Here is a 14,452-nt window from a genome sequence, read left to right as displayed (position 1 = left end):
AGTCTTTCTGTCAATTGTATGTAGTCCCAACCTCTGTCTTGCAACTACGCATTAAAACAAAGTGCTCCAAATTGGGGTACAATTTCATTTGACTTGATTCCAGTTCCTCCTAGTATGGTGAGATGTATTGTATTTCTATTAAATTTAAAGAAGACTGAATTAAATACTGATGAAATAGGGATTCAGACTGTCTAAGTCTTCTGGACTCTCAGTGTTCAAACACAAAAATACTTTGTAGATTCTGGTCCATACAAACTCCCATCCACTGTTGTCACAGCAAGTTCAGATACAGGTAAGCCCAGCACTCCTAGGAATATGAATGTTCAGTTACCCAGGTAAGACTTGTTTTCACACTCTTACTTCGTCTTCTAGCACACTTTCCACGTATTGCAGGCAAACTGATTTTAGAAAGTCTCCCTGCCCTAGTTTGCTCATACTTTTGCAAAGGAAGTAATATGTTTGGAATTACAGGGGTTACAGAGACATTCTTGTGGTGAGTTTGGCTTTTTACTGGCAATAATAATCTGAATTCCCTCCCTGCTATAGAAATCTCCTTCCTTACCAGCACAAAACAGTTTTCAGAAAATTTAACAGCTACTGTTCCAAGAGTACGTTTATGGCCAGTTTAAGAGAACATTAGCACCACACATAAACTTCTCTTCTAACGTTTTAGCTGGTAACCAAAAGTGGCGTTCATTTCATAGACATATATTTAGAAACAAGCTGAAGGAAAATATTTTTGTCTAAAACTATGCAGAAAACAGAGGACACTATAGTTGCCCATTCAGACTCACTTATTCTGTTAGGTCCTCAACAAAATTACAGTCACAACATTTTTAATTTATTTTTTTATTGTGATTTCAGCACAATTTATAGCAAGGCCCTCATCCCAAAACAAATTATTGGGACTCATGATGACATGCATTGAACTAGTACCTTGGGCCAGGTTTCACCTGAGGAAGCTATAGTAGTTCCTTTTGCTCTTTGGCTCAGTGTTAACAGAATCATAACTACAGTGTGTCTGTGTCATACGCAGGCAAGCTTTACGCATCTTTCAGCATACGCTGAAAGCCGCATGGGGAGGAAGGGACGGCACATTCCATTGGGAGTAATGGGGCGTGTGCCCATGGTGCGCGTTCACTGCTGCATGCACGAGCCCCATTCATTTAAATGGGGCTTGAGCATGCACGGAATTTGTTTTATGCAGGGGAGTCCGGAACGGATCCCCCGTGTAACGCAAGGGCGCACTGTATACAAAATCACCAAATATGGGTAGGTTTGTGCAAATTGTGCAGGATGCAGGGTTCAGCTTTTCCTAATATACAGTACCATACTCAAGCCAACTTAGCCCATTGATCCTATACTGTTTCATTCCACCTTTATTCATTCGGGGCATATTTATTTTATTTTTAGATGAGGAGGTCAGCTCTCTCCCAAGTGTTGCATGCTACACCAGAGAACTGGACCGACTGGGGACAGCCCTACTAGGAGTTTTCCTTTTCCTTTATGACTCACACACAAGAGCCTAATGTTGACTTTAGCAGTGTTTAACAAAATACACCCTCCAAGGAAACACTTGTCTTGAGGCATCAAAGAACTCACTCCACAAACGTAATTTGTTCTGATAGCAGCAAGACAACCTTTACTTTTTCAAAACCACCTCCCACACCCAGAAACTCAAACCTTACTTTTCTCACCCAAATATACATTCTCAAAAGGTTCCAAGAAGCCCACCACATAAAGGTGTACTCTTCTCAGTTAACACTATTTTAAAAGACTTCAGGAAAAGAGTAAACACAAGAAACCAATAGATCACCATTCACATAAGGCATGTGAACTGAAACCTCATATCCACGAGGAAACAGATGCCTTTAAGCAATAGTGTTCACACTATATTCTCAGGAATTCTGCAGGAACTGAATTTCCCAGAAACCTACAAATGTGCATGGTCAAAGTCTGCTCACTACTATCAATCTTACTTTACTTGCGAAGCTGAATAAGAAGTGGGGGTTACAGTTGTTATTTACTTTACTACAGTCATATGAGCTTAAAAGCATCTGAAGATGCAGAAATTAAGAAGATTAAGCTTTTCTTGACATGGAAATATGTGATGGCACAACCCACCACCATTGAGATGTCAGTTTATGGAAACAATACAGAGCAAGATGAAAATGAATAAAAACCTAACATTTGAAGGCATATTAATCTCCTTAGACAGTTTAGGTTCCACCATAGGACCACAGTTTTCAAGTCATCCGAGTAACAGTTCTGTTTTATTCTGTACAAGTTTAACCTCATCCTGGATACTGTTTATGGTTCTAGGCACTATGTTTTAAGAATTATATAGACAAGCTGGAATAAGCTCAGAAGGGCAACTAAGATGATCAGCTGTTCGGAAAACAAGCTGCATGAGGAAGGTTTGAAGGAACTTGGGATGTTTAGTCCACAGGTGAGGAGACTGAAACTAGCAGGATAACACATTTCAAATAGTTGAACATTGTCTCATATCAGAGGCCAACTACTTCCTCTGCGCTCCAGAAACCACAATCATATCAAAGTAACTAAAGTTACAGGAAATTAGATTTGGGTGGAGCATTATGAGAAAATTGTTAATGGCAAGACCAATTTGAGAATTGAAACAACGTACAAAGAATAACCTCTCATGTGCTGCAGATCTTCAAGAAGAGATTCAACAGCCAGCAGTTAGTTGATGCACTAGCTTTTGAATCTCTGATTTGAGCAGCAGATAGGATTTAGCAGCCTACAAAGCCCTCTCCATTATTTACACAACTTGCATCTTTTTCAATCCTACTTCATTCTATCCCATTCCCACAACTGTATAAATATCTTTAATATCACTCTCTACTGCATTTGAAGAAGTGCAGTGATATCCATGAAAGCCCATGCAAACATAAAAATCAGCTAGTCTTAAAGGAGCTGCTAGATATTCTTTTTCTCCCCTTCCCTGTCTCCTTTTTACCCTCCAGCTCTATTATTTTATGATTCCTACATAAACTCCTATGCAGGTATTGGTCTTGCCTGACTTCTTTGGCATCAGAGACAAAATTTCTCCGGCCAACTTCAAATGGTTCTCTAGGACTGCATCAATACTGCAGAATGAATGCATCTGACACCACTTCAGCTGCCATAGCAACACGCAATGGAATTCAGGGTTTTGTAGTTCTATGAGATATTGAGGCTTCTCTGTCAGAAACCTCCAAGTTCCATAATAAACTACAAACTGGAGGATAGCATAAAATGGTGTCATGACAGTCAAAGCGGTGTCAAACCTCATTAATTCTGTAGTGTTGCAGCAGTCTCAGTTACAGAAGAGTTGTCACTATTCTAGTCATTCTAAAAACAATCTGTGGACAAAAAAATAAGATAGAGATAAAAATTATTCCTGTCATAAGCAACCGAGTATCCAAAGCCATTAAATAGGAAGCAACAGGAAAAAGTCCCACAGATTCCATTCATTAGTTTATGCCTTCCAAAACAAAGCTGCACAATGCATCCCACCAGATGAATTAGAGTAAAATCTTAAGCAAAGTAGTCTGAAAATAAATTGTAATGAAATCAATGGAACCAAGTTTCAAACAGATGCATTCATGAATGGTATATTCATTTACTTGAAGCATAAACTCCACAAACCCAGAAATAATCAAGTGTGCCAAATATAGTGACAAGGACCACAAATACGCCCAAACAAGTAAGAGTCGCATGTAACCACAAATCCAGTAGGAATAAACACTGACCAATTACTTCTGCAAAAGTAATTTTAAAAAAAACAAACAAAACTAGTTTTGTTCCAGGAGTTTAATGCCTTTGAGATGTTTTAATCAGATCTGTGGGTGTTGCCACTGTGGAAGAAGATGAGGGAGGAGCAGGATGTTGGACCAGACATTTTGCTAGGAATTAGAAGTCTAGTCAGAAGTCCCATTCTTAAACTATCCTAGAGTGTTACCAGTTAGCAAACCCTGGTGGGTCTGGAGGCAAATTTTCAACCTTGAGACCTTCAATGGACTACATAAACACTATAAAGTGTCCCAAAAATTTCAAGTAGCCAAAAATCCACTTCTGATTTTGAAAAACAATGTAACCTATTTAAAAAGTAAACAGCCACTCTCCTGATTTCCTGGGAGACAATTCATTCTTGAAAAGGGGGAAGCTGGGGAAAGGGTTGGGTACTACTGCATGAAGTCCCAGGTCTGTTCTCTGCTTTCCTCTGGTTTAGATCAAGGATGGGGACCCACATTCAAGGTGAGGACCAAATTCAGTGTTAGAGAAGTTCTCTGGGGTCGTACTCCAGCGGTGAGTGGGACCAAAGGCAAAATGGTGGTATTAAAAATGTCAGTATGTTTTAACTGAGAGTTAATAATTAAGCTTTAAGGGATTTTTTTCAGAATGAGTGGGAAAGCCAATAAAAAAGCAGCAGAAAAGATCATATTATAGAGTAGGGGTCTAGGTTACCTGGTAGACCATGGCTCTATACAGACAGGCCAAAATAAAGCTGCTTCAGGTCACTTTGGAGGTATGGTGTTTCAATGATGCATGCGTCCTAAGAGTCTAGAAGCTGCACCAAAGCTGCACTCCAGTACTTAGTACTGGAGCGTGGCTTTGGTGTGGCTTCCGGACTCTTAGGACGCATGTATCATTTAAACAGTATACCTCCAAAGTGACTCGAAGCAGCTTTATTTTGCCCTGTCTGTATCAGGCCCATATCTCCATTATGAGCCCTACGATAATCCAGAGAGGTCCTTCTCTCAGTCCCACCACCATTGCAAATACGGATGGTGAGGATGCAACATTTGATCTTCTTGGTGGCTGCTCCCAGGCAGGCCAGAATAGCTCCTTCCTTATTGGCAAGCTAAAACCTTTTATTTCAACAGGCATTTAAAACAAAGGCTCTTAAAGAACTGGCTAGAGGGTGCTGTTTTAGGCTGAACTGTTTTTTTAATGCTTATCTTTTGAAACTGCATTTGATTCTTTTAAATTGAGGTCTGATTATTTTAACACTGTGAACTCTTTAATTCTATGTTAATGTTCACTTTTTGTATGTATTTCACTGTATTGGTTCAAATGCATTTTGCATGTTTTTAAATTGTATTGGGGGATTTTTTTAAAATCTAAACCTATTCTGAATCCCAGTTTTGGTGGGTAAGCAGGATACAAATACAACATCAGGATGCTGGAGGAGTAGGCTGAACCTAAACTGCAGCCAGAGATTTTTTTTATTTAAGAACTAGATAAATTCTTGGTGCAGAAGTCTGTAAAGAGCTATGAAACACAACTGTTGAAAATGAAACTTTCCCATTTAAAGACAGTCCACTTAGAATATTGGATGCAGGACAAGATGGATTTAGTTCCATGGCTAAGAGACAAGTACGCATCAGAACTCCCACATTCCAACTTCACCTTTGCAATTAATTCACTGGGTAGATTTAGGTCCAAAAGACACTGCAGAAATAATTCAATATGAGACCATTTTTGAGGTGCTAGGGAATTCTGGGAATTGTAATTTATTGTGGTATCCGATCTCTCTGACAGAGAAGTCCAAACATCTCACAAAATTACAGTTCCCAGAATTTCCTAGCATGGAGCCAGGGCAATTAAAGCAGTCTCAAACTGAATTATTTCTGCAGTGTGTTTTGGACCCAAGGCAAGCTATTCTCTTCACAGTCCTCTCTTCTTCCCATCACCACCGATTCACAATACACAGGATAATAACACAAAGTCACCACACAGGGTTGTTGTAAAGCAGTCTCCCTCAGGGTGCTACTTTCCAGATTACATATATTTTACATTGTTAACTGAATGCACCCCGCTCCCTTGTGTTGATCTATGCCTTAATAAGCATTCTTTCATTCATTCATTCATTCATTCACCTTCCAGATGTGCTAGACTACAACAATATACTGGCCCAGGGTGATGGGAGTTGCAATCCAATATATCTGGGGGACGCTAGCCTGACGGAGGCTATTATGCAGGTGAAGTGCTTGGAACATAAGCACTGAATAGGTGACTGACACAGCTTCTTCCACAATGCCTCCCTCCTTGATGTCCTTCTGTATAATGGCTTTTTAGATCACTTTACATTTCTACTTTTATGGAGGGGGGGAATCTGTATAATTTTTAATCTGTATTGTTTTCGATATGTCATTAGCTACCTTGAGTCCCACTGTGGGGAGGAAGCTGGGATATAAATGAATATAATAATAATAATAATACAGAAATGATAATAGTGTTGTTGTTGCTGCTGTTGTTATAGTCATAATAGGAAAGCCAACATGGTGCAGTGGTTTGAGCACTGGACTACATCACACTTTCTCAGCCTCAGAGGATCGCAAGGGTCAACCCCCCACTCAACAAAGAAACATATGACTCTGGAGACCAGGGTTTGAATCCCAGCTCAGCCATAAAAACCCACTGGGGATACCTTTGGCAAGTCACACTCTCTCAGCCTCATAGGATGGCTAGGGCAAAGATCCTCCTCTGAAGACACTTGCCAAGAAAACCCTATGACTCTGGAGCCCAGGGTTGGAATCCCAGCTCAGCCATGGAAACCCAATGGGGTGACTTTGGTCAAGTCACACTCTCTCAGCCTCAGAGGATGCCAAGGGCAAACTTTCCCCTCTGAAGAAACTTGCCAAGAAATCCTATGACTCTGGAGACCAGGGTTTGAATCCCAGCTTAGCAATGGAAACCAATGGGGTGACTTTAGTCAAGTCACACTCTCTCAGCCTCAGAGGATGACACCCAGTTCAGCCATGGAAACCCAATGGGGTGACTTTGGTCAAGTCACGCTGTCTCACCCTCAGAGGTTGTCAAGGGCAAAAGCCCCCCTCTGAAGAAACTCGCCAAGAAAAACAATAACAATAATGTTTTTATTGTTAGTGCAGTGGTCCCCAAGCTGTGCCCTTTAAAGGAATTTTGGACCTCAGCTCCCAGAATCCCATACTACTGGCCAACATGGCTGAGGCTTCTGGGAGCTGCAGTCCACAATCTCGGCCTCAGAGGAATGGCAAGGGCAAAGGTCCCTCTATTAATTTACAGGAGGAGATAAAACTTCTGTAGTATCTCCTTCCAAAAGAGCAGTGGTCCCCAAACTGTGCCCTTTAAGAGATGTTAGACTTCAGCTCCCAGAAGCCTCAGCCATGTTGGCCAATAGCCTGGGATTCTGGGAGCTGAAGTCCTCAAACTGTGCCCTTTAATAGATTTTGGACTTCAGCTCCCAGCATCCCAGGCTATTGGCCAACATGGCTGAGGCTTCTGGGAGTAGAAGTCCAAAAGCTCTTAAAGGGCACAGCTTGGGACCACTGCAATAGGGAGAGTCAGCCAGCCACGCCCACAAAGGCAAAGAAACCAGGTAGACCTTGGCTCTCCATCCCTGAGATAAAGCCAGGTCCATGAGAGGGAAGCTCAGCACCTGCCGCCTCCGCCCAGTCCTTTACCTGAGCCTCAGGTTGGCCATGAACTCAGGCATCGAGACGGAGTCGAGGAGGACGAAGTCCGCCTTGCCGAACTCCAGGCTCTCCTGCTCGGCCATGCTGAAGAAGAGACCGGCAACAGGCGCGACCCCGTCCGATCACCAAGACCAGCAAAGACCAAATGACCAAGTAAGCCGGTCTATCTGAGGAGGGAGGGGACGAGGGGCGGGGCTCCCGCACAAGCCACGCCCCTCACCTGAGACGCCGCCGACGCCGCCATGACTGCAGGCGCGTCATTCCCCTGAGAAGGAGGCGGGGCCAACTCCCTAGGCCACAAGCCACGCCCAGAGCTCGCTCACAGCCCCGCCCTGATTTGCCTCCAAATAGTTAGAGCGCCACCTAGTGTCTTCAGAGGCTTATAATATTTTTGTGTATGTGTTTGAGTGCCTTGTTTTGTAATATTGTTATTTTGTAAGCCACCTCGGGTCCCTTCCTGGGAGAAAGGCGGCATAGAAATAAAATGAATAAATAAAATAATAAATAAATAAATAAAATTAATAAAATAAAATTAAATAATATAAATAAAATAATAAATAAAATTAATTAATTAAATTAATTAATTAAATAATATAAATAAATAAATAAATAAATAAAATAATTGTACTGGAGGACCTAGAGATTCCTAGAGAGGTGTTCTCTCAGGTTAAAAAATCATAGTGTTTTTGTTATTTGTGGTTTTTCCACATTCACGGGGGTCCTGTGCCCCTAAATGTGGAGGAACGAGTGTCAAATTAAATAAAATAAATAATTATTACTATTACTGTGAAGCTGAAGGCTTTCACAGCCGGCATCCAGAGGTTTTTGTGGGATTTTCTCTGAAGATGCCAGCCACAGATGCTGGCAAAACATTAGGAATAAACTCTTACAGAACATGGCCACATAGCCCAAAAATCCCACATAAAAAGCATGTTGCTGTTCTTTCTTTCTCTCTTACTTTCCCATCTATGTCTCCTTTTCCCCGAAAAGGGACTGACGCAAGGCAGCTCGCAAGATAAAACATTATTAAAACAACACAACTAAAATTTTAAAAATAATTAAAAACACAATGTTGTTGTGTGCCTTCAAGTGGTTTCAGACTTATAAGGGGAACCTATAATGTGTTTCCTTGGCAAGTTTATTCAGAGGCAGGGTTTGCCCTTGTCATCCTCTGAGGCTGAGAGAGTGTGGCTTGAGGTCTTCACGGCTGAGCCGGGATTCAAACCCCAGTCTCCCAGTGTCCCAGTAATAGTAACTAATAGCAATAGCAACATTATTGATAAAACTATCAATAGTAATGGGAATAGTAACTAACACTAATAGTAACATTATTAGTAACATAGGGGCCACCAAATGCAATGTTCAAACATGAACCAAGGGACACTGGAATCCTGGGATTCCAGTAGTTTGCTGTGGCACCAGAGAAGGCTAAATATCTCACAAAACTATAAATCCCAGAATTATTTGCCACATTTAGAAGGGCAACTATCATATAATCATATCCTTGCAGTTGTTTTAATAGTAGATACTGTAATCAATTATTTTTGTATTCCTAAATCCCCCCAGAAACACGGTTCGAAGTTTTATCCTTAACACTTGTATGTACTCATGCATTTATACTATGGTATGCTGGAATATAAATGTTTCTAACTGGATGTAAGGTAATTTTCCTAAACATTTTATTATTTTATGCTGGCTGGATGCCGTAATAAATTCATTCATTTTTCTGAGTCAGTCGGAAAAATCAGCAGAAGCAGAACACTTGAGAAACCATCCTGATTTAACTGCCATGGCTCAATGCTATGGAATTGTGGGATTTGTATGATATTTAGCCTTCTCTGACAGCAGTTTTGTGAGATATTTAGCCTTCTCTGGTGCCACAGCAAACTACTGGAATCCCAGGATTCCAGAGGATGAATCCAGGACAGTTAAAGTGATGTCCGATTGCATTAATTCTGCTGTGTGGTATCAACCACAAACTCACTGGCCTCAGGGGTTATTCTTCCACATTTTGCCAACCTACTCTTAGCAAGGTGAAGACCTCAGTTCCTTTTCACCACCAGGATACATGCCTGCTAGCGGTGGGTCCATATGTGCCATCTGCACAGCCTCCGCTCTGGGCCCCACAACAAATTCCAACTCCCAGAATTCCATAGCCTTGAGCCAAGACACTTAAAAGCAGTGCCAAACTGGGTTATATCTCCAGTGTGGATACAGCCAAAGCCTAACAAATGAGATAACAAATAGACACATACAGACACATTTTAAGGCAGTACTCTCACCCTGCGGACTGAAGAAAAGGGCCCAGGCCCTAAGATCCGACAGCCCTATCAATAACGGATATAGCCATTGGCCTGTGAACTTTGTGGAGGCCACCATAGATTCAATTATGGTACCAGTATAATTACAACAAATTTTCAAGAGTCTGCTCAGGAGGGAATTTCATGTGGAACTGTCTCCTGAAAGCAGAAAATCAGAAAAGCACTCCTCTAGATTAAGCATTTTCCTGTAAACCCAGCTGCACAAGGAAGCCAAATTGCAAGCCGCATTAACCTTTGAATGTATGCCATTAACAGCACTGTCCTTGTTGCACCTGGAGATGGAAGGTGATAAGGAGAAACACAGCTGTTACAAAAGTATAAAACCATCTTCTGATATTCATACTGCACTTAGCTCTTTTCTGCTCTTTGATAACACAGGTTTGTTACACATTATACAGCATCAATTTTTCACAAGTCAGATGTTAGGTATTGTGAATAATGGGATCTGGTGTCTTTAATACTGACATTAAATATAGTTGTACAAAAGATACCTTGAGAGTGTTGTAAGAAACTGTGTATGTGATAACTTGAGCTCTGGACAGGCTTAAGCAACACATTGTTTAGTTCAGTGCTTATCAATATGTTTGTGATTTACTGAGAAATTTGACTAGTGGTTTAACTGAGGGCTGAAACAACAGCTTTCTTATTCTGATAAAGGGACCAACTTGTGGATAGAAAATATAGGCAGAAATCCAGAATTTAAAATGAACAACAAAACAACTAGAGCTATCAAACTAAACGAACATATACCATGCTTTAGACAGCTTATGTTGAGGTTGCTTTCTCTTTCTCTTTGTTTCTATATCCTTCATAGTTATCTGTGAACCCAAAATGTAACTGGTGAAGCATAGGCACTTACCTTTCTACTACTAAAAGTTTTACCTTGCATCTATTACCATTTTAAGATACAAGGGCAGAGGCAGTTTTTGTTAAAGGCAGTCTGCATTAAATAAAATGCTTGATTTAATAATTAATTTACTACTCTATGTACTAAACTGTTGCTCAAAAGTTTTCTTTATTGGTTTATTGCTGTTTAGAATTCTTTCTTATGTCCCTGTTCTGCAAATGGCAGACTAATCAAGTATGCGTAGATGAGGCTATGGCTCACTTGTACTGAGAGATGTTCTTGGGTTGAAATTCAAATCAGTCCTAAGCATAGTCAATGGTGGAGGGATCTCCAATCTAAGATCTGGAAGGTCACACATTCCCTGTTCTGGCTTAAGAGGCAGCCACACACACACACTTTTTTACTAATCAAACATAAGCTAATAGTACAGCTTATGTTGGAAGGCACATAATCTTAGTTATAAACTGCTAAAACATATAAGTGACCTCTTCATACTTAGGGGCAGGCAAATGTAGACTATCATACACTTCAATGGATGTTTGTGTACATTGGTCTGTGAAACCTAAAACTGCCCTGAATTATAAATAGATTATAGATTATATTAATAGATTATATTATTATATTAATAGATTATAAATGCTGCTCTTTTCTCCTATGGCAACAACTGGAAATTAATATAAACATTAGGGAGTAGGCCTGAGGGCCATTTTCACTTGAATATCCTTACATTAAAATGGCACCTGAGCTGATGTCTAACATGGAGTACATACCAATTTGTGAGATGCTGATTCCAAATGGAGTACCTAAGAATTTGAGTAGTGACTACTTTTCAGAAGTATCTTGTAACTAAGATTACATGCCAACTGTACCAAGCCCTTGCAGCTATACCATTACTTTATGTTTGATTAGTAAAAAGAACGTCTGTGGTTATCTCTCTAAGCCACAATAAGCCAGAAGCAGTGACTTGATTCATGCCTTAAAGTCTGGTTCCTTACTAAAGGTAGCAATGCTGTAGATGCAACAGGATTATGCTACTATGAATGGTATGTAACATAATGTATGAATGTTTTAAGGAAACATAATTCCAAGCAAGATGATCAAATCTTGACCAAATCATCTTTAAATCTTTATGGTTGGCTTAAACTTTTAGACCAAATAGTACTCTTGTTTTTTTTTTCCTTTTGGTGATTTGTAATAAGACCAAAAAACAGCAATAATTAGAGACAGACATAATTAATAAAATAAAACCACCAGCAAAATAAAAATATCTAAAATCACTAAAGACATTTATTTAAATGTTTCAGAAAATTAAGAACAACAACAACAACTTAACCAATGGCCAAAATAGCCATATTAAGTGCCAGATAAGCCTCTTAGCAGGGGTTGAGATAGGCTGCTACCATCAAAAATATCCAACTGGAGGTGGGTGATTTTTGGATCTGGATAGGCAGGTATTTGTTAGTACCACTCTAATAATCTTCATCCTTTAACAGCCAGAATGAAGCCTTTCCTGAGTCCACAGCAGCAGTCTGAAGGACCACACTCACTGGCGCTCTGTGGCATCCAGTTATACAGAAGGAAGAAGAAAACAAGCCATTCAAAATACATGTACAGAATCCTAAAACAGGTAAACGACTTAACAGATCTGTTGAAGAGTTTGTAGGTTGATTTTGCGTTTCTTTACTTTAGTTAATTTTTTTTTTTGGTATGGGCTGCCCCAGCCAGTATTGCCAAAGGTAAGTGGCAGTGGCATCCCTCGGGTTGGTGCCACCCGGTCCGGTCACTTATCGTGTCACCCTCCTCATTGACCTCCTCCTCCCATTTCACACCATATAGAAACCTTAGTAAAAAAAAATTTGCACTAATGTTACTTGTAAATCATAATTCCCATATACCACTGAATGTAATGCTAATAGTTGTAACATAAACAACTAGCAAAATTAAAAATTATACCTTCAAATTACAATATAATATGCATAACTTAAATTTACTTACACATACATAGTGAAGATTTGGTTAAAATGTAACATTTTAAAATAAAAAAAATTTAAATGATTTTTTTTTAAAAATCGAAATTTAATTTCAAAAATTAAAATTTTGAAATTTTAATTTTAATTTTAAAAAATTCTGGGGACCCTCTTTTCTTCTCCCACTGAAGAAAAGTAAGATTCACCTTACTCCCATCATCTCTTAAAGCATTTTAAAGAGATAAAGCAAATGCCACCATGTCTCTGCTCAAATACAGGTGTTTGAGCAGAAGTGGTGTCACACACACCCCGGGTGTCACCTGGTGCAGTCTGGATCCCCGCACCACTCTAGAGATGCCACTGGTACGTGGTTGTGGAAATTGTAAAGAAAAATAAAAAGTTGACCATCCTTGGTATATGGATAAAAGTCCAGAAACAACCACATTTCACCTTTATAGTGCAAATTTCTGCAACCTAGGGGCTCAGCAGACCAAGTACCAGACCAGGGCTGTAGCAGCTATATGCCATGGCCCCTATCTGTCCTTTTTGCACCATGAAAAGGGTGCCATAGCCACTTGCTCCATGGCTTTTTGGCGCTCCTTTCACGCTACATCATCTGGACACAGCACCAGAGAAGTGCTGTGATGCTGCCTGCTGTGTGGTGTGGTGCATCGCATTAATGGCTGGTTTGCACAACCTCCTAGTGCTCTCCAGATGTATTAGATTACACCCCTCATCAGTGGTGGGAACTGTGGTCCAGTATAGCTTGAGAAGGTGAGATTCAGGAAGGTTGCTCTTTTTAATTACTTTTAAGTCAACCTTGCTAATACATATGACATTTATATGACAGGTTCCTGAAGACACAAGTCGATATTGCTGGGCATTAGATGTACTTCGGTCCCTGAACAAACCTCACCTATATGGGTTGGTGGCTCTGGAAGCCTCCAGGATGTCACATTTCAAGAAGAAGCCTTTCATCACCAGTAGAGAAGTTCATGTAGCAGTGAGGGTGGTACTTCTTGTAGAGGCCATGAAGTGTAGTTGGCTCACAACCAGTGAAATTACTTCCAGACATGTAGGCTCCACTTGAATTAAGTTTCTATTGATGGTTTGCAAGACAGTTTTACCTTCTCTCCTTGGGTTTTTTTTTTTTTTTGTAATAAAAGCATATTTGTTAGCAAATAAACTGTCTGATTAATGCTTTGCTTATTGGGAATATGATACAAATGTCTTTCTTATAGCTGATAAAACACTGCAGTGAGATAAATCATGGGGAACTTGTAGATGGAATGAACTATTTGGCTTGTATGTGGAGACTGGACACTTATCTTATTCCAGGTGGCATGTTGGTGGAATGGGGAGAATCCTATTGTTTAATACATATTAATTATTGAATCATTTTTGTCTGTACATTTTGTCTACTTGGCAGGTGGTTGTATACAGGAGAGGTGTGTGGAGGAGGGAGACTAGTCATGATAGCATGGCTTGTGCTACATTCAGTGTATGTTCACAACTTATTTTGACTGATGAGCTGAAGCATTTTCCAGCTTCTTTCCATAGTCCCCATATATAACATAACTGTTGTGCAGAATTAATCATCCTCAGTGAGCCATACTTCTCCTTCCACTCTAAACTCTGAAGCCTGCTTTCTAAAAACGGTTTGGGAAAAGGCTTCCAAGGATGACAGTTGACAAGGGAAGCATCCTAAATGGAGAGTATCTGAGATGTTTCCTTTGATGAGAGGGTATACCTGTCTGGGTTGTCTCTGAGGAATGAACAACAACAGTACAACTGATGAAGTAGATTTTAATCCAGGAAAGATCACACTAAAATGAACGTATTCCATAGATTGCA

General features: G+C 40.1%; 1 protein-coding gene across 1 annotated transcript in view; it reads right to left on the bottom strand.

The window, feature by feature from the left end:
* The window catches only part of LOC149309239 (unconventional myosin-Id), a 181,368-nt gene extending 173,763 nt beyond the window's left edge, over positions 1–7,605 (bottom strand). The window contains exon 1 of the mRNA XM_089532025.1: positions 7,452–7,605. Coding sequence (XP_089388151.1) covers positions 7,452–7,546 — 95 coding nt within the window. The 5' untranslated portion in view covers positions 7,547–7,605. The remainder of the gene's footprint in view (positions 1–7,451) is intronic.
* Positions 7,606–14,452: the final 6,847 nt, after the last annotated feature.

This window comes from Sceloporus occidentalis, unplaced genomic scaffold (assembly GCF_023333645.1).
Source record: "Sceloporus occidentalis isolate IW3139 unplaced genomic scaffold, rSceOcc1.0.p SCAF_7, whole genome shotgun sequence".
Classification (NCBI taxonomy): Eukaryota; Metazoa; Chordata; class Lepidosauria; order Squamata; family Phrynosomatidae; genus Sceloporus; species Sceloporus occidentalis.
Note: the sequence above shows the minus strand (reverse complement) of the source record. Positions and strands in the feature narration are given on the sequence as shown.